At 39.7% G+C, this 23414-nt stretch overlaps 1 protein-coding gene across 1 annotated transcript; it reads left to right on the forward strand.

The window, feature by feature from the left end:
• The first annotated feature begins 1538 nt into the window (after positions 1–1538).
• On the forward strand, positions 1539–19155 carry TM4SF18 (transmembrane 4 L six family member 18). The gene is made up of 6 exons (XM_008707315.1): positions 1539–1627; positions 1709–1902; positions 4695–4784; positions 13320–13462; positions 17528–17708; positions 18469–19155. The coding sequence occupies exons 2-6, from the start codon at positions 1726–1728 to the stop codon at positions 18481–18483; spliced, it is 606 nt and encodes a 201-aa protein (XP_008705537.1). The 5' UTR covers positions 1539–1627; positions 1709–1725; the 3' UTR covers positions 18484–19155.
• Positions 19156–23414: the final 4259 nt, after the last annotated feature.

The following is a 23414-nucleotide window of genomic DNA, read 5'->3' on the forward strand; positions in this document are numbered from 1 at the left end:
ACACAGAACTCTTTGGGTACCAAGAGAAGTAAATAAACAGACATTATTTCTGCTCTCTGTACAATTTTTTTTTATTGTTAACGATGGCTCCCATTTATTGCCTACCCCTTCTATATCACCTGACACTGTGGTTTGCCCACATAATCTTGTTTAACCCTAACATTATTCTTCTAGGGAAGGTATCATTTTTTTTTTTAATTCTCATTTCACAGATGAAGAAGTTGAGACTTAAGAAAGTTAAGTTGAGGGGCGCCTGAGTGGCTCAGTCATTAAGTATCTGCCTTTGGCTCAGGTCATGATCCCAGGGTCCTGGGATCGAGTCTACACTGGAGTCCCTGATCAGTGAGGAGCCTGCTTCTGCCTCTGCTGTTCCCCCTGCTTGTGCTCTCTCTCTCTCTTTGTCAAATAATTAATTAATAAAGTAATTAAGTAATTAATTAAAAAAAGAAAGTTGAACAGGGTTCTGATGTTACCAATAGAAAGGGGTGGCAATGAGGTCAGGCAACCCTTGAATTCCTTACCACCGTTGTCCTCATAATCTTTAACATAGTAATATCAGCTCTCCCTCTCTCTCTCTTAAATAAGTAAGTAAAATCTTAACCAAAAAAAGTGGGGTGGGGTGCCTGGGTGACTCAGTGGGTTAAGTGTTTGCCTTCGGCTCGGGTCATGATCACAGGATCCTGGGATTGAGCCCCACCTTGGGCTCCCTGCTCAGCAGAAAGTCTGCTTCTCCCTCTGCCCTTTCCCCTGGCTCGTATGCTGTCTCTCTCTCTCTCAAATAAATAAAATCTTAAAAAAAAAAAAAAAAAAACCCATAGCAGTGTCAGGATGCATTCCCTTAATCCTTTCCTATGTCATCCTAATTAAAGAGAATGTGTGGCTCTTTTAATTCAGGGCAATCATTTGGAAGGGAGAATTCTTAAATCCTGGTTTCAGACTTATTACTCCTAAAGTCGTAATCAAATTACCCAAATTCTTTTACCCATTTTCCTAAGCAGTAAGAAAGATACGCATTTATTCCCGTTATTACTTTTCAGAGAGGTAGAAATCACAGAGATGAACTCTCGGAAGGAAAGCTGTACCGGTGTTGCGACAGTAAACTCACCCACAGGGATGTCTTGTTTTTCTCCCCCACCAGGCTGTCCCTGTCTTTGTCCTTTTTGTGCCCCCTGCAGTTGGAACAAAGCTTGGTGAATAGTGAGCACAAAATAAAGAACACGGAATGAAGGGCAGATACGGAAAGTCAGGACACACCACATACTCTGCTCTACGCAAACTCCCTTGGTAGTTTCCTCTTTAACCCCCCTGTTCACCGTTGGATGAAATTTGCCAGATTCAATTCCACCCTCATCCCCCCACCCCAACTTCCTTCTTAAAAATATGCTCAGGGTTAAGGCTTTCGTGCTGTAATCCAGAGGAAAATGACTTATTTTAAAATGCAGTAAAAACACCGCATTCCTTTGGCACAGGATGAAGACCAGCTCAGCTCTTCAGCCCTGGATCATTGTCTATTGTTCTCCAAACAGTAAACTACTATTTCTCACCAGAGATTGTGGGCTGCAGTTCTGTCCGAGCCCTGGGCTTCACATGAATATGAAGTGAAGGGCTCTGACCCAGAAAGTGGCAGGTAATCTCAAAAAAAAAAAAAAGGACAGGTGGGAAGAAAATTAGGCTTCATGTAATTCTATACTCTTGAAATCTCCTGCAGGTCCCGAGCAGGGTAAAATGGGGTCTCGGAAATGTGGCAGCTGCCTAAGTGGTCTGCTGATTCCGCTTGCACTTTGGAGCATAATTGTGAATATATTATTGTATTTCCCAAATGGGCAAACTTCCTATGCATCCAGCAATAAACTCACCAACTACGTGTGGTATTTTGAAGGAATCTGTTTCTCAGGTATCATGGTAAGTGTGACTTCGGAGACTTGGGGTTGCAGAAGGGGGTGTTTTTACTAAGCATTGTCTTGTTCTTTGCAGAAATAATGAATAATGGAAAAATCATGCGACTAGTCCTGGGTTTGGGATTTGGAAGATGGGTGGGGGTAGGGGGGCAGGTAGTCCGTGAAGGCTTGGGAGGGTAGCTTTGTCTCCGGTAAGCTGCCCATTTATGTCACTTTGTCAGTGTAGGAAATTAGTCCTAATGAGTCTGTGGGACACTGGCCTGTCGAAATATTATGTCCTCATGAACTCTGTGTGTTGGGTTCAGCTGTTTAATGTCCAGTGGCAGTGCTCTTTTCCAGAACAGTTTCTATCTGAACTTACAATTTCTCTAGATTGGAGAGGTATCCAGACAACGTAGAAAAAGCAGAGATTTGGAGATTCAGACAAATTTGTGTTCAAATACAGGCTCTGCCATTTGTGCCATGAGACCTCGAGCAAATTACTCAACGTCTTGGAGCCTCAGGGTCCTCATCTGAAAAATGGGAGTGATGGCATTTACATTGTAGGGTAATTGTGGGGCTTCAATAAAATTTCATGAAGGAAGCGCCCAGGACAGAGGCTGACATGTATTAGGTAGTCAGCGAATATTGTGATTATAAATACCTGTTGAAGAATGGGTCAGATCATCATTAAATAGTCTGATATTATAACCCTCATAAATCGGGGTGTTTTTGAAAATGAAATGAAATTATTTACAGTAAGAATCCATGAATGTTTTCCTGATGACTTTGTGCTATTTAAAAACAAGCTGATAATAAATCATCTTGGCAAGTCAGAGGAAAAACCACTTTTCCTGATTATATCATTTCTAAAAACAGCACTTTGTACACTATAAGCTTACTATACCACCAATGACATAAAAGAATATGCATTATAATTTATCTCTACATCTTCATGGGTGCTTAATTATTATAATTTTTGAATAACTATAACGAAAAGCAGTTTTCATTTAGTTACTGTTTTGCATATGAAGTGAGTCAACTTTAAAGTATTGATACCCAACGCTGTCGAAGTTGCTATGTGACAGGTAGGTACACAATGAATGTTTGGTGATTGTACTATAAGTGAATACTAACCTTCTGGAGAAGATTTGGATATGCTTTATTAAGATCCATGAAAACGCTTATGTCTTTTGACTCAGTCATCCTAAACCTGAGAATTCATTCTGAGGAAACAATCCATAATAAGGAAAGAGATGCATACGTAGATATTTATAATAGTAAGAGATATTTATTTATAATAGTAAGTTATTAGTAGAAGCCCCCAGCATAGAATTGGCCAAATAAATTGTGATACATTCATTTCCTATGGCGATGAAAATGATAATTATGAAGATGTAATAACATGGAAAATGCATATTATTTTGTGTTAAGCAAAAAAGAAAAGATACAAGAAATTGTGAATAAGTTACGATTACAACTATGCAAAATATACACATGTGGTAATACCCCGGGAGTAAATACATAAAAACATATCAGGGTGGTGACATTTGGGGTCATGTTCCTCCATTATGCTTGAGCCCTGTATCCCAGTTATAATTTTACAATGAAAAAAGAAAGCAGTTTCTCTTTCAACACGAGTGATGCCTGTGTGTCTCTTTTGACACAGGACTCCAGGGTCTAGGTCTAATTATTTCTCTTAATATTGTAATGAAGCCATCACTGTACCTGGTGTGCTGTGCCTTCTCCCTCAGTGTGTCACTGTAATCAGCAGAAGGGTTGCAAGGCATTAATAAGATTAAATAAGAATCTACTAAAATCTGTGATAACTAACGGTGTTGAAAGGAGGAGAATATAAGACTCTTTGGCTTATATTCTGTGTAAAACTTAAAACTTAGAAAAGAACCAATTCTCTATTTTCCATTGTCAAGGAATTCTTGAAAAACATGATTGTTACTGCATCAAATCTTTATAGGAGAAAGAAGAGGAATATAGATAAATAAATAAGTAGACAAACGAAAGCTGAAGGAATTTGGAAACTGGAAATGTTGACTGTATATAGCAAAATAACAATGAATTCAGCTTCAAGATTCAGTCCTGAATATCGGGAGTAAAGGATAGGTGGAAATTTGTCAGAAGCAATTCACGGTCCATACCTGCCCAAACCAGGAACTATAACAGTAAAGAAATCCACATTCTTTTCAGAACTTGAGCCCTTTGCTTGAGATACAAGAAAGGGAAGTAGAATACATTGAATTCTCCCAGTCTGTTGGCTCGATAGAGACAAAGCACACTTGAGAATTTGAACCTGAGATGATTTGAATGCTTGGGGAAATCAAACTGACTTTACTTTGAATTAAGACATGTAGTTTCAGATTAACCATGCCTCTCATCTGCATTCCTAGAGGGCAGTAAATGCAGAGAGGCTGGCAAAGAAAGCAAAGTCTGGTGAATGATTTTCCTTTGACCTCTGCCACTGAGTCAGTGAGAAATGTAGGTTTGCTGCACGGGGTGGTATTCCCGTGTTCGACCATTTACTGCTTAATCATTAGCTTTTGATGACTAACAACCATACAATAATAGCTAACATTTATCAATCACTGTTTTATAAATCAAGCAGTATGTTCAGAATTTTACATACATGACCTCCTAACAACCCAGCGAGGTGAGTTCTCAACACCATTGTACAGGGAAGGGAGGTCAAGCTCACATAGCTAGAAATGGCAGCACGGGATTCGAACCCAGGTCCCTGCTCTGAATCAGTGTGCTCTATGACTGGTATTCCATTGTTGATATTTCCTCTCTTCCCTACTGCAGATGCTTATAGTAGCAGCAGTTCTTCTTGTATTGGAGAATGAGAGCAACTATAAATGTTGCCAGAGCGAAAACTGCAGCAAAAAATACATGGTAAGAGCAATAGTACTTTGAGGATGGTTGAATGGGCTCTGGCTCTCTTTCCTCTCAGAAATGTGAAAATATTGACACTATTGTCCCCCTTCCATAATCCTTCCAATCCAGAGCCCAAGAGTTTACTAAAAAAAAAAAAAAAAAAAATTATCTTCCATTTTGTTTACTGTCTTTCCTCCACCTTTGTCCTCTTTGTCCTGCTAATGTTCTTCCAGAAGTTCAGGATTTAAAGATACATGAAATTAGGAAATAATACTACCTTTTCCTAACTAGGTTTCTGTGAGTTTATTTTTTTTCCCTTTTCAGTTTTATTGAGGACTACTTTACATTCAGTAAATGGCATCCATTAAAATTGTACAATTCCACGAGTTTTGACAACCAAATATACCCAGGCAACCACCATCACAATCAAGACACAGAACATTTCTATCACCCCAGAAAGATTAATCTTTGATCTGCTTTATGTCATTATAGATTAGCTTGTATTCTATGTAAATAGAATCATGAAGAATTTGTCTTTTGTATCTGGCTTCTGTCACTCAGCATAATGATTAGATTTATCCATGTGTTCGGTATACATGGTGCACATTTTTTTTTAAACTGGGGCTTTAAAAATAATTTAAATAGAATCAAGAGAGAATAATACAACCAAATTTTCTAAGCCTGTGCTCAGCAGGCAGGTGCTGGCCTCCTACATTTCCGTCGTTCTCCTTCTCCTCAGGGTCATCATCTTTTAATCATATTTGCATAGCACTTTATAGTTTTCTTCACACTTACGCAGTGAATTAGATCGTTGTTACTCATACTTATATGAATTACCTGTGGCTCAGAGAGAACGTGTGCGGTATTAACTAAAAGGACTTTCCCGGAGGCCTGGTACGCGTGTCTTGCAGCAGTGGCTGCCCATCATGGCTGCCCGCTGCAATCATCTGAGAGCTTGGAGTTGGAATCCCCCACCCCCACCCCCAAGACACCTTGAGCTCATTGGTCCGAGGGGCAACCAGATTTTAATGTGCAGTCGAGATGACATGTCCAGCTTTCTTTGACAGATGCGTTGGAAGACTAAACTAGGGGCTAAATTTAGAACTGTGCTCCTGGTGGAGAAGATCTGAAGAACTGAAAGTTGCTCTGCGCACGTTCATGCGCATGTGCGTTGTGGTTGTATGTATTTTCTCAATCAACTGACTCAGACCTCCCCCAGTAGCTGCCGGTATTATGCTTAGGGAAAAGCTTTCAAAATTGCCTACATGAAGCGGTAGATTCAGGGAAGCATTAAGCTAGGATACTTAGGGAATCTCTAGAAAACAAACGAAACAAACGTGTGTGTCACTAAGTTCATAATCAAAATAAATGTGTTCCATTTGCCTTGACTCGCTATGATCATCTCCAGCACAAATGGATGTTGAGACAGTGTGGAGTCTGGACAGGGTCTGGTAATCAAATCCAATGAGATGACTGGCATCTTAACGGGAAGAGCAGGAGGAAGGGAAAGAGGATTCTCTGGGTTCCCTGCTTGGTTCTTTCAAGGTGGGGCTTTAGAATAGGGGTTCCAGCTTATATGCCCCTAGGAGCCAACTACCTGATGGAAATGAAAGAACTGAGCCTGGTAGGCGTTAGAGCAAAATGTCTGTTTAAGGAAGAGAGGGATCTCCTACTCCAGTCCAGCCAATTGTTATGACAAAACTGGGCAGTGTTTCTCAGTTTTCAATAGAAAGTAGAAATATGGAGCTTTAATGTACAACTTCTCAGTTGTAACATGTTGGCAATTAATTCTCACTTAAATTAGATAAAGCACATCTTCGAGGCTAAATGTGAGTCTGCCCGGGTTTGGAACTGCTAAAGCTCGGCAGTGGAAATTGAGGGCATCCAAGATTCACTTTACAGAGCAGAAAAAGTTTTCCCCCAAAATTTCCTTTTCCCTCAACAAAAACACATCTCCATAACTCATACTTTTTTTTTTTTTACCAACACGCTTCCTTTTTTTTCTTGTATACAGAGTTGTTCCCTTATTATTTCTAGTAGTTTTACTTTCTTTTTTTTTTAGCAGTTTAAATTACATATGTTAGAATTCTTAACTCTCAGAAACTTTAATTTCTAGTGAAAACCAGGAAGTAAGCAATTGCAGAATGTTATAGATACAAACATCCTGTTGGTCGGCAAAGTCATGAATATGCTAGTTCATAATTTCTCAAGCATACAGATCCATAGTACAATTTTCAGTGTATCTACTAATAGACCCAAATATCTTTAGTTCCTCTTTGACAGAGAGACAAAAGTAGGTAAACTTAGATTCACTAATCAATGTTGCAGTAATTTATTTTATTTGGAAATGACTTGCATATTCAATGAATTACCATTATTTAACTTCACTCAGTATAACTTATATAACTTTAAATTTAAGTTAACAAAAAGATTTTGGAAGGTATTTTAAAATAAATGGATTTTGTGAAACCTAATCATTGTTGAAAAATTCACTTATAAACTTTTATCACACATGTATTTAACGCGCTTGCTCTTAACAACTGTGTAGATTACTCATGAAAATTTCATGACACCATAGACAAAGTTAGCCATTATTTTAAGTTATTTTTCTTGTTGACAAATTTTGTGACATATGTATCAGGCAAGCATCAAACATCACAGAAACAAAGCACCCAGAAAGTTAGACATACTTTTTCTCTCTTTCTCTCAACTGGTGTGCTTGACATACATTTAGCAATTTATTTTTTAGCGTATGCTTTGTTTTTAGGTTGAATTTATAGTTTTATATTGTTAAACATCTAGTAGAGATAATATGTTTGCTTGACTAGTAATCCTCGGTAGAAAAAACTGTCTGACTACGTTACGTTTAATGCTGACAACTCTAAAGATATGCTTGCTGGGTTTTTTTCCCCCAACAATTTTTTTTTTTAATTTTATTTATTTATTTGACAGAGAGAGAGAACTAGCACAGAAGGGGAGGGAGAAGCAGGCTTCCCGCTGAGCAGGGAGCCCAACACAGGGCTTGATTCCAGAACCCTGAGATCATGACCTGAGCTGAAGGCACACGCCTAACCGACTGAGGCACCCAGGCACCCCCCACCTTTTTTTTTCCCCAACAATTTTTAAGCTATCTTTATTTACCAAAGATTATCCCAGATCGTGTGAACTTAAAAAAAAGTTTTTTGGATTAGTCTCTGTATTTGAGAATACTTAATTTATATGAGTACTCATTTATCTCTATGTCAATTAGAACAGAACTCTTTTGAGTGATTTTATAAATTATTTTGGTAATACCATCTGAGGTAGAAAAATATTGCCCGTCTGTAACACGCATATGTAGATATAAATAAACATAGAGACGACACAGAGATCTTACAGCCTTTGCTTTTAAATTTTCACCGCGTATCAGGTACATTGATACAAAACTCACCAGTTTATAAAAAAGTCCAAATTATGTTTCTGGCCGATGGAACAAGTTACGGCTACCCACGTGGATGGCGAAAGCTTTTTACTAATAGTTGTGGAGAAGACTTTTAAGATTTGTATTTGCCCTTGACAAGTAGTCTTACGAAGGCTGTGGATAGATTTTGGCAAAGGAGTTTTTATAGCAGTTGGCTTTTAAAAAAAAACTCCCCAACCTCCTTTTTTTTCCCTTTTAGTTTCAGGCAATTGTAGGCTGTTTTGTAATTATCTCCTGGAATGTTTACATTTCAAAGAGACAGTAAGAGTCACCTCTCAGAGGAGATAAAGAATGTAGGTTTCCTTTTAGAAGGAATTTGGGGGCATATTTATCTATTATCAAGAGGTCTCGAATAATTACTATTTAATTTTTTCTTCTTTTTCTGAAACGCAGGGCAGTTCCGTTTCCCATGTCCCAATCTTTTACAACATCTACAAACATTTTGAAATGAAGAGGGGAGGCTTGGGGATCAGTAAGGATAGGTAGGTGAGCTTTGAATTGCTTTTAGCGACACATTTCTAGTTCGATAAAGACTAGATTTGTAAGACAAGGGCAATTGTTTTTTAATTCCTCAAAGGATTGAATCACAGCCTGAATGATCCTGATCAACCCATTCAATTACATGATTTTCAACTTGCTTCTTTATATCAGGGAGAAAATTTCCAACTAAGATGGAAATCAGAAAATTTCTGGGTCCTAGATTTACAGTGGTGTGTCTTTGTAATGTTCTCATAATTGTTTCACAAAACCTTCCACATGTTTTCTTTCCCTCTGAGTACAGAGTTCCATTTTAGCTTAGGAGAAAAGGCCTTGATTTTAAAAGTTTCTATCAGGATCTGAATATCAACCTTCAATTTGGCCAACTTCTGACCATACAGCCCCTTAAAAAAATTGTTTCAAATACTTAAACCAAGTGACTTGAAACTAAAACCAAAACTTAACCATGGATGCAAGAGATGTCTCCAAACAGGGTGCAAAAGATGCAGCCCTCCCAAGAGCCAGAACCACTCCCAAGGTAGCAAAAGAAAGACTTAGACAAGTCCTCCTGAAAGCTGGCGACAGTTGGTAGGATGCTAGCCTAGATTTTTTGGGCCCCACAACCTGACAGTTGGCTGCCTCCAAGAACTGACACTTGCATGCCCTGACAAGCAGAAAGCCAAGCCAAGTTCTCAGAACACAAATAAGAGACAAACAGGAAATCGATAGCTGTCCGTGGGAGAGAAAGGATCAATAACCAATGGATAACTCGAAACCAAATTTTAACCATAGTCACAAACCAAAGAATTAGTTTTTATGCCCCCTACCAATCTGAATCTGAAAAGGAAAACACTCTTACCACCTTCTCTGGACTAGTCCCCCACAGGCAGAGATCCAAGAAACTGACATGGCAAGAATTCTTCTGTGGCTTTTGTCACAGATCCAGGATCTCTAACTGTAGCTCCTGGACCAAGCAAGGTGTCCCCAGCCAATAATGCCCCATTTGGGGTGCCAGAAACTAGCAGAGGAAAAGTTTTACTCTACCCTTTAAGGGTCCCTGGCTCAGTCTGAAAATTAAACTGATGAAGACAGATTAGCAAGAGAAAGGGATACACATTTTATTGAATTTTTACGTATCCATGGGAGCCCTCATGAGAGAATGAAGAGCTGAAGCAGTGACCAGAGTAGCAAGAAGTAGCCACGAATTTGTAAAGAATTGGCGAGAGTGAGGGGTTTGGGCCAGGGGTAGTAAATGTTGAAGAAAATAAGGTTTACTAGGAAGATAAGGTTTAGTTTAATGAAGTTTGTTTATACAGGTTTCTTGGCCCCAAATTCCCTGTCTCTGCTGATAAGAACGTCTTCCTTCCTCCTTGTACAGAGAGGGTAACTTGCACATGGGAGTTTTATGACCTGTTTCAGAGAAGAAGGGCGAAGGGGCTGGGAGGGGTCAGAGTGACCATCCTGCTTCTGCCATTTTCTCAAACTCCTTCAGTTTAAGACATTCTGTATGCTAAGGTGCCATATTTTGGGGGGTGACCTGAACCCCATTAACTTGTTTGCTATTCATTCTTCTGTGGGGTCTCATTTTCTGCCCAAATCCTGTGGGTTGTTATCCCTGGAAAACAATTATCAGCCAAATAGAGGCGCTTGGAATAATAGATAATGTTGTGATTATATTGACACTTTTGAAATTATTTTTACATCCATTGTGTCCTTGAATCTTTGAAACAGCCCTGATATGTGGTTCTATAATCATCTACATCATTTACAGTTTGTAGAAAATGAAACTGTGACTCAGAGAGATTCTGATTCCTGCTGTATTTTGAATCTCAGTTGTGCAATGGTATCCACTCATTAGACTGTAATTTGTATATGTATACAAATATATGTACTGCGCTATGGTTGCCAATTTCACCGATGGAGGAAGTCTTCATTTATCCTCCCAGTGAACTGCTTAAGAGCGTATTTGGTAAACAAGGAGCTCAATCTTTTCAAAACACCTTCTTCCTTTTTGGAAGTTGGCATTGGCGAATAGGTAAATTTTCTTTGTGAAGTGTAAGGAACAGTCATCTGTTAAACAAAAAGAAGTAGCGTGTCTCATCCCATGATGGGCAACATTCTATTAAAATCAATATGAGAAACAGAATTTGGAAGATCTTTTAATCATATGTGAAGATGCCAATGAAATAATATCAAATAAGAAAAAAAGCAGAATTGTTCTTGTCTTCTTTGGGTTTTTAAAATATGTTTTTCTGATTTTCCATAATGAGCATGTATTAATGTTATAATCAGCAAAATAATGTTGAATTAGTTGAGAGATATATAATGTGAGATCACTCTTGTTCCCAAAATCACAGGTTTGTTGCTCTCAGTTTTTCTGGTCTCCATTTTTGAATTTATTATCAACTAACTTGGTTGTTCTACTCTCACTTGAAAGCAACATTTCTAAAACTAGACTGAATTGTCTTCCAAACCAAACTACCCTTCTTGGCATCCCTATTTCTGTCCTTTCCGTTCATGTCCTCCAGGGCATGTCTTTGTCACCGCAAGTTGAAGTTGTCTCCACGTGAAATCCTTATTCTGTGCTTTCTCACTTCTGGCTGGCATGCCGTTACTGCCACAGCCATCTTTCAAAATTATATATTGGTTCATGTCACTTCCTTGCTCAAAAACCAAGTACATGGCTTGTTGGGAAAAGAGCTATTCTGGTTCTTTATAAATTCAAAATGAACTTGGTACATTTTGTGCCAGGAAGCAAGGAGGTGTTCAAGGAATGATAAGGATACCTCAAAGCGCAGAGGAATTGACTTGACAGGATGTTCTCACTGGCCATATTCGGACCAAATAAGCATCTAAAAGAATAATAACAGTTATGAATTATAACACATTGAATTAGAAAATCCATGCATCTACAGTAAGAGAGAAAGAGAGAGAAGGGAAATGGAAGTTCTTCTGTGAAAAGTAGTAAGATATAAATGCAGAAGACATGATAGAATGAGATAAGCAGCACCCTGCAACCAGTCATTGTGATAATTGGTGATAACGGGTATGAGGACCATCAATGGATGGCAAATCCATCAGTTGAAATATCTCTGGGGAGAGGATATCACACAGCCTCAAAGTATTACCTCAACTTATTTACTAATTGCAAAGTGAAAAATATATGTTTATAGACCTGAAGGATACCACCTTAACCAAGAGGTCAAAAGCACCACCAGTAGCAGTGAGAGGCCCCTAATGTTCTGGTGCCCATCAGGTGTTCTTGCCAAAATGTTTAACCCAAGTTCAGGTGTGAGGAAACAATCAGAAAAGCCCAGATCGTGGGGACATTCTATAAGACAACTGGTTTGGATTCTTAAGAAACAATATAATATTCTAAAAAACAAAAAGGCAGTAAGACTAATATAGATCAAAGGAAACTAAGGAGATGTAATCCTGTGCATAAACCCTGATTGGACCCTGTACAAAAAAGTAAAACACAGTTGCAGAGTAATAGGATATCTTTATTTTGGGGAGATATGTGCTGATGTGTTTAGGAGTGAGATAACACAGTATCTACAACCTACTTTCAAGTGGTTAGGCAACAAAAATGTGTAGATAAATAAATACACGTGCATGGATATATACACATACATACACACACAGAGCAAGCAAAAATGATAAAATATTCACGGAAGGTGAGACTAGATAAATAGTATACAAAGATACATTGACTATAGTATACTATACTATATATTCAACTTTTTGGTAGATTTGGAAAAAAATGTAGTGAAAGGCCATGGGGGGAAAAGCTACTTGCCCTGAAGGGTGAAGTCCGCCCTCCTTGATCCAGCATTCAAAGCCACCTTCTGCTCCATATACCAAGTTGCACTCACTTTGTAATCAACTGGAGGGCTGGGTTGTGTCCAACAACCCCGTTTCCCCAGCATTAGCAAACATGTCAAGCTGGTCTTCATAAATTTCCCCATAACGCTCTGTAGGAACCCTCTCTTGGATCACACTAATCTACTTACCCTTACAACTCTGCTTGCACTGATCTGCCTGTGAACACTGCTCGTCCTCTCGGCTCCGAGGAAAACACCCTCCTCCCCATCGAGCTCATCCTCACTTGATATGGCCCTGTAGGCTTCACACCTGGTATTTCCCCTCACGTTCCTGTAAGTGAAGGTATTCATCATCTTCACATGAGAAAAGCCAAGGTCCTAGCTTCCGATTCTTAGAGAATCCACCCGACCTAGAAAATAATGTCTTCAGTAAAGGCAGATTGATCAGTCACACCCCTCACTGCATTAATGTTTGATCATTATTTTGATACCGAAATTCCAGAAGAAAGGAAGAAATGTAGTAAATTAAGCAGTATCCTCTGTGGAATCCCAAACAAAAAGTCGTTTTAAAAACTTATTTTAAAGATCAGGTAGATTTGGATTAAACGTTTCTGTTTCTCTGTGGACATTTACACAGACTGCGTGCAGTAAGTTTGGACGAGTACGGGAAGGTACCTATCTGGTCATTTAGCCACAATATCCCCTTGTTTCATTCTATGGCACTGACCCCTCTTCCTCTTCCTTCTTTTTTTTTTTTTTTTCCCTAACATCCTTCTTCTATGTTTAATTTAGACACTGCTGTCGATGATCTTTTCTGCCCTTGGAATTGCTTTCTCTGGATACTGCCTGGTCATATCTGCTCTGGGCCTCGTTCAGGGTCCATACTGCCGCACTCCTGATGGCTGGGAGTACGCCTTTGAAGGCACTGCTGGACGGTAAGGAATAATTCTCCGAATCAAGAGGCTCAGAAAGCCAGAAACACCTGGCTTCGTGCTCATGCTCATTTTCCAAGATCACTTTGGTGTTCCACAGGGATATGTTAGTGCAGAATTTTCCTACTAGCTAAATAATACTCAGACCAATTTCTTCCTACATAGATCTTTGTTTCTCTCTCTCTCTCTCTCTCTCTCTCTCTTTTTGCCAGTCTTTTAATGCCATATGCATTCACTATTTTGAGGTCGATGTGGAGATATCCAAATGAAAGGTGTGTTTCTCCCAAACTTCAGAGCAAAGCTTTGTCGTTATTGTGGTCGGGCAAGTGCTGGAGCCTGGGACTTGAATGGTTCTAACAACTCAGTCTTGTTGTGTGGCCAGTTTAGATGTGTGCTCTGTTACAGGTGGGAAGGAGCTTGACTGGGAGAGAATCCCAGTGCCCTTGGATGGTGTGACCCATGCTATGCCATCAGGGACAACACAGAGATAGAACTAGGCAGCGTGAGCATCAAAGTGCAGAGTGAGATCGGGGACATGACCAGGTGCAGGGGTTTGTGGGGGAGAGCCAGGAGATGATCGAGTGTGTACTGAAGAAGAGTCTAGGAAGGCAGCCTTACTTAGAGGGCCGGTAGTTCAGTTAGCTGTTGAAGAATCCAATCCTGGATGGCAGAACACCTCACAATGGCATTGTACCAGCCAGCACCTGCAGAGACAGCTCTGGAGGTAGCAGGGCCCAGGCAGAGATGCAGGAGAAGCCCATCGAATCTCTCCAGGCTTGTCCTATGCTCAGAATATTAATGGTATAAATGGAGGGAGTGTCTGTACCACTCCCTAGGGAAGTTACAGTCTCTTCTCAGCTCCCTATGACTGGCTCTGTTGTTCAAGGCCCACGTCTATTTGAAGGCTTACATGCTCACCTAAGCCTGGATTGCAAAACTGCTTCTGTGCCCATGGCCGCCTTTGTCCTGAAGGTTCCACCAAGTGCCACGTGCAGTGAGCAGAGCTCTCTCTCAGGTTGGGAGAACCTAGAAAATAACCTCAGGCATTTTGGAGCACTCCTGAGGGACTTCAGGGGCTCAGGAAAGGGGACCCTAATGAAGAGAGTCCGACTGGGTGCAAAAAATCATCTTCTGTGCCATCATTCCCTGAACGCCCCCAACCCCCAAACCAAAGAAGATTTCCCTTTCAGTGCAAGAATCTCAGACTGTCCACATGCTTCTCCATTACTCTTGAAAGTTACCCCTGATATTTGTATTCACCTGACCCCAGCTACATACAAATGTTTGGAGATCAAACATTGGAAGCCATAAAGGGAAATTAAATCTCAGGTCTCCTTGAGAAGTTTCCAAGCCTTGGCAAATTCTGGGTGGAACAAGTGTTAATGTTAAAGTTCCACAAATCCCTTTTGCATTTGCACATTCCGTCAACAAATATTTCTTGAACATCTACTATGTCCCCAGCTTGAATCAGGTGCTGGAGAATCAAAGGTACACGACACAGTTGAACTTCCCTCTAGGAGCTCACACGGACCTGACGGAATGTTCTGCTAAAAGCGAGGCCGTAGAATGAACATTGCCCTCCTAGCACAGGCCTTCAATGTTTACCCATCTGGGTTCACGTCTTTCATCTGCTACTTACAAACTGCACGACCTTAAACAAATATCCCTGAGCCTCTGTAAATCATGTCTACCTCACAAAATGGACAATTAAGTGGAAGCAAAGCACAGATCAGATGTAATACATTTTTAGGATAAGCCAGATTTTATGATTAACATCGTTACCGGGCATAATCTTTTATGCCTTCATCTGCTGGGTCTTCTGTAGGCTCAGCCACTGGCACGGTGACTGCTGGGGATCCTGATCAGTTCCATTCAACAAGCACTTGTTGACCTTTGCAATGCGACAGGCACTGCCTTAGGTCTTAGGCTTGGCTGTCCAGGGGTGTATAAATCACGGTAGGGCTCTCAGAGTACACAGCTTAGTGAGGGAACAGATGCAGATACAGATAAGACAGACTTACGATATAAGGAAGTAAATGCTGTGATAGAGCTCTATATGGAGGTTGTGGAGGGAGGGAGGATCCGAAATAGCGTCTCCATCCCTTCCAGACCCCGCTAGTGCATTTACTACTCTGTGGTTTACACGAAGAATAAATAAGCACCACAGTCCAGGAGAAAAATCAGCACCGTGAAGGTCCTCTTGCTTTCAAGTGTTGGGGGATCTGTGCAGAGCATGTACTGGCAAGTCTAGAGCGAGGATCTTGAAGGGATTAGCTTCCCTGGTGGCTGAGACTGAGTTCAGAGCATGAGGGTGTAGGGACTGGGTCTAGGGAAATGGTAACAGGAAATTATATCTGGAGCAGGCTTTACAGGTTCCAAAGCATCCTTACACACCTTTCACTGAATATTCATAATAACCCCAGGGTTCCACATGTTAAGCCCATTGTCCAAATAAGACTCTAGAGGTCAGACATGTGAAGTCTCTTGGCCGAGATGCTACTGAACCAAGAGTTCCCTACTGAATACTCTTTGCCACTTGAGACCTGACGGCCTTTAGCAAGATCAAGAAATTCTCGGAGTGCTTCTGAGGGTCCCGGAGCATAGAGCAGGAACTAAAGAAAGGGAGGAAAGAGAGAACTAAAGGAAAGGAATAGGAGAGAAACAGGGCGGGGTGGGGGGACAGGGAGAAGAATGAACAAAGAGGAGAGGGAAGTCATGGCGGTGGTGTTCCCCGAACTGCAGAATTCACCCTGTCCCACCACAGACACCAACGTTCCAGGCCACTTGTCCAGTAGCCTCTTTGCCTTAGCTGCCGTCTCAAGAAAAAGCATATTGCTATTGACGAGGTATTTGTAAACAACTGTACCCTATAAATAGTTTTGATTATTTTTGTTTGGAGAATTTTCTGAGAGACCAGTTTTCCATTTTGATTCTGTTGAACAGAGTGTCACCCTTTGGAGAAGCGTTGCTGGGCATGGTGTACCTGGAAGTGAGCAAACGTCAGTCGGGTAGACTCAGTGTGGTTTTAAGATTATCCTGGGACCTGGTTGAATTCTCACAACCCAGTGCTAAATTAGGTTGATGGAACCTTTCGACTTCGCATTACCACCTCACTCATCACTTAAAGCTTAGTGGCAGCAGCGCAGCACTGTTCTAAAGCAGAGGTCCTCACGATGCGGACTCCAAACCAGCCGCAGCAGCAACACTGGGAACTTAGAGACGCAAGCTCTCAAGCCTCATCCAGACCTTCTGAATCAGAAAATTGCAGGGGGGGGGGGGTGTCTTTGCAATCTGCATTCTCACAAGCCCTCCAGATAATCCTGACATATGCTTGTTGAGAACTACTGTCTGAAAAGGCTTGATGACAGAATCCAGGAGTTTCTTTTTCTTTTCTTTTCTTTTTTTTAAACAAATAGTGCTTATAAGAGATTCATTTTTTTTAAAGATTTTATTTATTTATTCATTTGACAGAGAGAGAGTGAGAGGACAAACGGGGAGCAGCAGAGGGAGAGGGAGAAGCAGACTCCCTGCTAAGCAGGAAGCCCAATGCGGGGCTCAATCCCAGGACCCTGGGATCATGACCTGAGTCGAAGGCAGACGTTTAACCGACTGAGCCACCAGGTGCCCCGAGTCTAGGAATTTCCAGCAGCATTTCCCTTTGTTACTTTGCCACATGTGTGATTTTTATATCCAGCACAAGCTCAGCCAGGCTAATTTCTGGACTTTTAGGGAATGAGCAGTCTCTACCTTTCTTGGTATTGATATGTGCTGCCTTTTCTTACTAGCGAACTGTTCGGTATGTGTCTTGTCTTCTAACTGAATTAAAATCGTCTCTGAGGAGGCACCATGTTTAAAATAAGCATAGGCCAATGCTTTCTGCATGGTATATACTCAATATATGTATCTGAATGATTTTTCTAAATGCTTTGATTCACATTTAATAATATTATGTATTTCAATCATATATATTAATTTCCCAAACATACAGACATCTCTGGCCTTCTTCCTTGGACCAAGTATGTAGGCTTGGCCGCGCGTCTTGTTGACTGTCTCTGTCCTCTCTCTCAGTTTCCTTACAGATTCCAGCATATGGACCGAGTGCCTGGAACCTGAGCATGTAGTGGAGTGGAACATCATTTTATTTTCCGTTCTCATAGCTCTCAGTGGGCTTCAAGTGATTGTTTGCCTCATCAGGGTAGTCACTCAGTTATCCAAGATACTCTGCGGAACCTATTCGGTCATCATCCAGGTAAGAGCTCGCTGGGAATACCTGCACCTCCTCCATTTTACCCCCCACTGCCCACGATTCAACGACTCTTGTTGGAAGGTTTTTAGCCTCCCATCTTTTTCTTCCCACCCCTACTGCGCTCATCAAGCTCGAGTAGCTCCATTTTTTTCAATATGCCAATATGTGTTGGCTTGCCTATGTGGGTCGAATCAATGGAATAGTTATAAAATCTGCATTCAGTCCTGAATGGTGCAAACAGCACAAGTGTGTTGAATGAGCCACAGTGCAGGGTTTTGTGGAGAAATAACTCAAAGCACAAAGAAGCCTTACCGTTTATTGAGAATTTCCCTGTTCATAAGATAATAGAAGGCTCACAACATTATCCCATTGAAATAATTTCTCTTCCGGATGCTGCTACAGTAACCTAATAATCATTTTTATACTGTATCATTAGTAATTGGTTTTAAAGTAGAGAATTCTGTTTTTATCTCTTCAAAATTGTTTTTGCTTCATCTGCTAAAATACTGATGTTAATTTAGTTATGATTGAAATTGCTAAAACTACCCAGCAAGTCCAGAGTGAAGAGAAACCGTGAGCGAGTTATCTTGTGTCTTATTTAACAACAAATAATGTATACCCTTCCTAGTAGTTTCAAGTAGGGATTTTCCTAATTCATCATGTTTTGAATATGAACTATAAATTTAAGTTGCTACCTGGATCATGGATCATTAATCAAGCCAAATTTATTAACTTTATTTACTTTCTTTTTCTTTTTTTATAGCCTGGAATCATTTGAATGATAACAAGAATATTTTCCATTATCAAGAAATGCCATCTATCTGCCTTATATCTTCTGTATAGACCTTAAGGCATTATTCAAATGATGGTGATTTCTCCATTTGGTGTTTTTTGAGCCTGCTTATAAAATTTATAGTCCTCACTGAAAGTGCAAACTATGTCACCCTTCCATTTGGAATTTTTTCTAAGGAATATGTGCCAGGATCTTCAGAAATGTCCATACTCTTTGGTGAAACAAATCCATTTCCAATAATCTGTACTATGGAAATAAATAAGAATAGAACATAAAACTTTATGCAAATACAAATAATACAATATTATTTAGTATTCTAGAAAATTAGAAGTACCCCAAAGTCTAACTTTAGGGGAAGGATTAAATCAAGAGTAGTACATTTGTTGTAATATTATATAGTCATTACAAATTATATTTTAAATATTATGAATACTGTTAATTTAAAAAGCAGATTACAAATTTATGTTTATAGTAAAAACATATCGATCTAAGACAAACACCAAATAATCAAAATTTAGAAGAAAAACTCAATCTAGAAGGATTTACAGAAAAATGTCAACTGTCATTTGTCTGGATAATAGGTGACCCTCTATGCTTTTCTCTATTTCCCAAGTTTTCTTTATCATGTTTTATAATTAAAACATATTTTAAAACTCATTTTTACTATGAAAAATGTTTGCTTTTACCCAACCTTTAAAGATATATGCTTTTTCCACGTTTTCCCACCTTGAGCATCTGTAAACATCATAAAATAACACTTCAATCAGTATTCAATAAGGAAAGTATTGAGATAGAAAAGACAAAAAAGTGATATAAATTTATATAATCCAACTGAGCATTTAGCTTCATTTTCTTACTCCTGATGATGAGTGTGATGGGCTACAAGAAGTAACCTTGAAATAAATGAGCAGCTGAGGACAGGCTCAAGGGGTTAAAGAAAGTGAACATTGACCAGTCAATACCTATGTCATAGGGAGTTACCACTACTTGTATTTATAGAAAAAAAAATTTAGTAAAACATTTAGAAACTTTCTATCTATACCCAATACTTATCATGACCTCCTTGAAAACAGCAGCTATGTTATATATTTTCCCACCCTCCATTGGACATAGCATAAAGTGGATATAGTAGACACTCAATGTTGGATATTCATGCCAAGCCCGTCTGCCTTTCATGGCTACTCTGCTGAACTCCTGTCTCCATCAGAGGCCCACCGGGGCCATAACACTTCTGTCACTTCCCTGTTGCTCTCCTCCATGAACACTGTCAACAATGCTCTGTCAATCCCTGCTCTGTGCCAAAGCTGTGCAACAGCCTGGGGAAAGAGGGAAAATGCTCCTCTCCTTCTACAGGGAAGCTGCCCTGACTGTAGCCTTTGCTGGTGTAAGTATCTTGAAAGCAAGCCATGTTGTAATCAAATGACCTCCATGTCTGGACCCAGCCAGAAGAATTGGGATGGACACCCAAGCCATGGGCAGCCTATTGTTGCCCTATTAGTTTTGACTTAGCCAAGAGAGAAACACCATCCAAATGAGATTAGTGGTCATTCTCGCTTGAGAATTTGAACTCAGGGAGGCTAGGAATGAAGCACCCCAATCATTGCTGTCAGGAAAATAATTAAAGCATGAGAAAGGATGCCAACATACAGAGAGTATCTGATTACTCCACCAAGTCCATAAACTTCTCATATTTGTCACCCACTTTTCTTAGTTCTCCTAATAACTCCTTAAGCCTCTGGTAAACAGACTTCTGGCAGGTCAACCCCACCAGTTTGTCTGACACATTCAGGCTGTCTCAACCCTTTTTCGATTCAATATGGCGCCATACCTTGAGTGGACCATTAAGTAGATGTCAGCTGAACAACTCCACCCCAGAATTGGAAACATTGTCTAAAAACAGGGTTGCAGCCAAATGCAGTACAGTATATGCATATGTAAATTAAATATTAACACAGCCACCCCACATGTTTTATTTAAAGAACATTTGCTAATGATGTAGTTTTAAGGAAAAAAGCTGGATACAAATCTATATGTGCACTGTGAGCCCAAATTTTTAAATAACCATATGATTACAGGTAGACATGTGCAAACCTTCAGATACAGACAAAAAAAGACTGGAATAATACCTAAATGTTAATAGTTAATAATTATCCCCTAATGGTGGGATTGTGACTTATGCTTCTTTTCTCTACATTGCTCTATATTTTCAAATTTTCATTTGAAAATGTGTTACTTGAATAATGAGAAAAAATAAATACCATTTATAAAGGAAGTAGTCTCTCATCCTTTCTGTAAAATCCACTTAAGGAGCTTAAAATAGAAAAGCACTAAAAATGAGGATAAGTGTGTGATAGCCCTTTTTCTTGTTTTTTTTTCATTTTCTCATTCTCAGTCTGAATATTGCTAGCTAATTCTAATTGAGAATGAATTCCATTTTATGGGTTTATGTTTTATATTTGCTATTTCTCTCTCATTTCCCTTGCTTCTATCTTATTGTAATTTTCCCAACTTCTTAAATTGAATGCCTAGCGCATTAATTTTCAAACTTTCTTTTTTTTTCCTTAAAATAAGCATTTAAGACTATACACTTTTTCTTTAAGTGTCACTTTAGTTGCATCTCCTAAATGTCAAAATGTTGTATTTCCCTTATTATTTAGTTATAAATTTTTGTACTTTTCTTTAGGATTTATTTTTCCATCTATGTGTTTTTAAATGTGCTTTAAAATTCCCAAATATATGAGTTTGGGTTTTTTTAAAAATTGATTTCCAACTTAATTGTATTGTGATTATACAAAGTGATTCTGATACTTCGAGCATTTTAAAACATGTTTTATGGTTACTATTTGTAAATATTTTATGTATTTTAAAAGTATATATTTTTCCAAATATTGGGTGCAAGATTCTACAGTGTCTATTAGGTGAAGTTGTTAATTTTGTTGTTCAGATTCTCAGTATATTTCCTTTTGTTTGTTTGCTTCATCCATAGCATCCAGGAAGATTAAATGGGGGTATATATATATATATATATATATATATATATATATATACACTAAATTGTATAATCTTATTTACATATTATATATATGGATCTCTCTATCTCAGAAAACAGTGTTTGGCACATGGATGTGATTTTTAAGTCTATAACGTAGTGGTTTAAAGATGTACTCTGGAGTCAGAATGCTCAGATTCAAATCTGGACTCTGCCTTATTAGCTATACGATCGTGGTCAATTTACTTACAGTATCTGTGCCTCAGTTTCTGAATTTGTAAAGGAGGAATAATAATAGAGCTGTTGTGTGTCACCTGAGTTGCTCAGTCAGTTAAGCAGCAAACTCTAGATTTTGGCTCGGATCATGATCTCAGAGTCATGAGATCAGCCCCGTGGGGCAAGCCCCACATCTGGCTCCATGCTAGGTATGGAGCCTGCTTAAGATTCTCTCTCTCCCTCTCCCTCTGGCCCCATCCCCTTCTAAAAAAATAAATATTAAAAAAATAGTAGAGGTGTTGTGCAGATTGTGAGCTGGTACATATAAAGTTCTTAGAACCCAGGTGGCTGAAATCAGAAACCAGTGTAGTTGGAGCAGATTTGGGGGGGCTGAGACCTGGAAATACCACAAATATAACGAAAGGGGAGGAGAGTAAAGGAATGTCCTACAGTTCTAGGGAGAGGGTAGGGTCAGAAGTCTGGGGAGGGGAAGTAGGCAGAGGTAAGAGGCAGGCATTGCTTGGCTAGACAAAGTGCAAGACAGGTCTGCATTTTCCTCTCATCACATGTTTGGAGAGTGTAAACATAATAGCCATCAGAATCAGGTTCCCAGGATGCCTGGGTGGCTCAGTTGGTTAACTGTCTGCCTTTGGCTCAGGTCATGATCGTGGGGGTCCTGGGATTGAGCCCCGAATTAGGCTCCCTGCTCAGCAGAGAGCCTGCTTTTCCCTCTCCCTCTGCCACTCCCCCTGCTTGTGCGCTCTCCCCCTCTCTGTCAAAGATATAAATAAAAATTAAAGAAAAAGAATCAGATTCCTAAAACCTCAGCCTCTGGCTTATATACTTCCATCCCACTGAAAAGCTACAAGGGAAGGAGGCAATTCAAGGGTACTATTATGAAAACCCCAACTATTTATATTCGAAATGACTCCTGCCAGTTCTACTTCCTGCTTTGTGAGATGAAGCTGGGAATTAGGAACAAGATTCCAGTCCCAGAGGAACTGGGATATCTGGTAGGAAACTGAGGCAAGAAGTCAAGCTTTAGTGTGTGTCATTGGACAGGTAGGGCAGGACACAAAAGCCTGGCCACTAAAATCCTTTTACTAGATGTGGTGCCTGGTTACCCTGGTCAGAGACAACCCATGCCTGACCCAAGGAACATAACCAATTCAAGTTAAATGCTTTTTCTGCATTAATATGAAAACACACACACAAATCTAATTTCACTCCTGCCTAAAATCACACTAAATTTATAATAAAGATTTTTTAAAGACATAAACCAATAAATAACCAGAGATTAGGAGAAGAGACAACAGCAATAAAATTGTGGAAGCTACAAAGCATACTGATAAAACATAACTGACAAAACCAACTATGAAGCATGAAAATCCAAGCTCTGGGAGTGGGGGCGGGGAGCAGAGAGCCAGCTTAATTTACATGTCAGAATCTTCAAAAGACTCCCAAACAGATAGCACCAGATTAATCTGGAACTGGGAGTAAAGGAAGAGCACTAAAACAAGAAGGACTGAGTGACTCCCTGTATCCCTTCTCCCCTCTATGTCACTGGAAAGTGGCAGACATTTGAGTTTATTCTCTGGACAGGGTAAAATAGAGGGTCTCTGAACTGGAGGGAACTAGACTCACCAAACATAATGGACACTGCAGCAAAACTAAAGACATTGAGTGACTGGTACATCCCGAATGAGGAACG

The sequence above is a fragment of the Ursus maritimus genome, unplaced genomic scaffold (genome assembly GCF_017311325.1).
Source record: "Ursus maritimus isolate PB19 unplaced genomic scaffold, ASM1731132v1 scaffold_20, whole genome shotgun sequence".
Classification (NCBI taxonomy): Eukaryota; Metazoa; Chordata; class Mammalia; order Carnivora; family Ursidae; genus Ursus; species Ursus maritimus.

Coding starts and splice junctions, on each gene's coding strand:
- TM4SF18 (XM_008707315.1), top strand. CDS start 1,726: ATGGGGTCTCGGAAATGTGGCAGCTGCCTAAGTGGTCTGCTGATTCCG. Junction 1,903..4,694: donor TCTGTTTCTCAGGTATCATG/GTAAGTGTGACT, acceptor TCCCTACTGCAG/ATGCTTATAGTAGCAGCAGT. Junction 13,463..17,527: donor TTTGAAGGCACTGCTGGACG/GTAAGGAATAAT, acceptor CCTCTCTCTCAG/TTTCCTTACAGATTCCAGCA.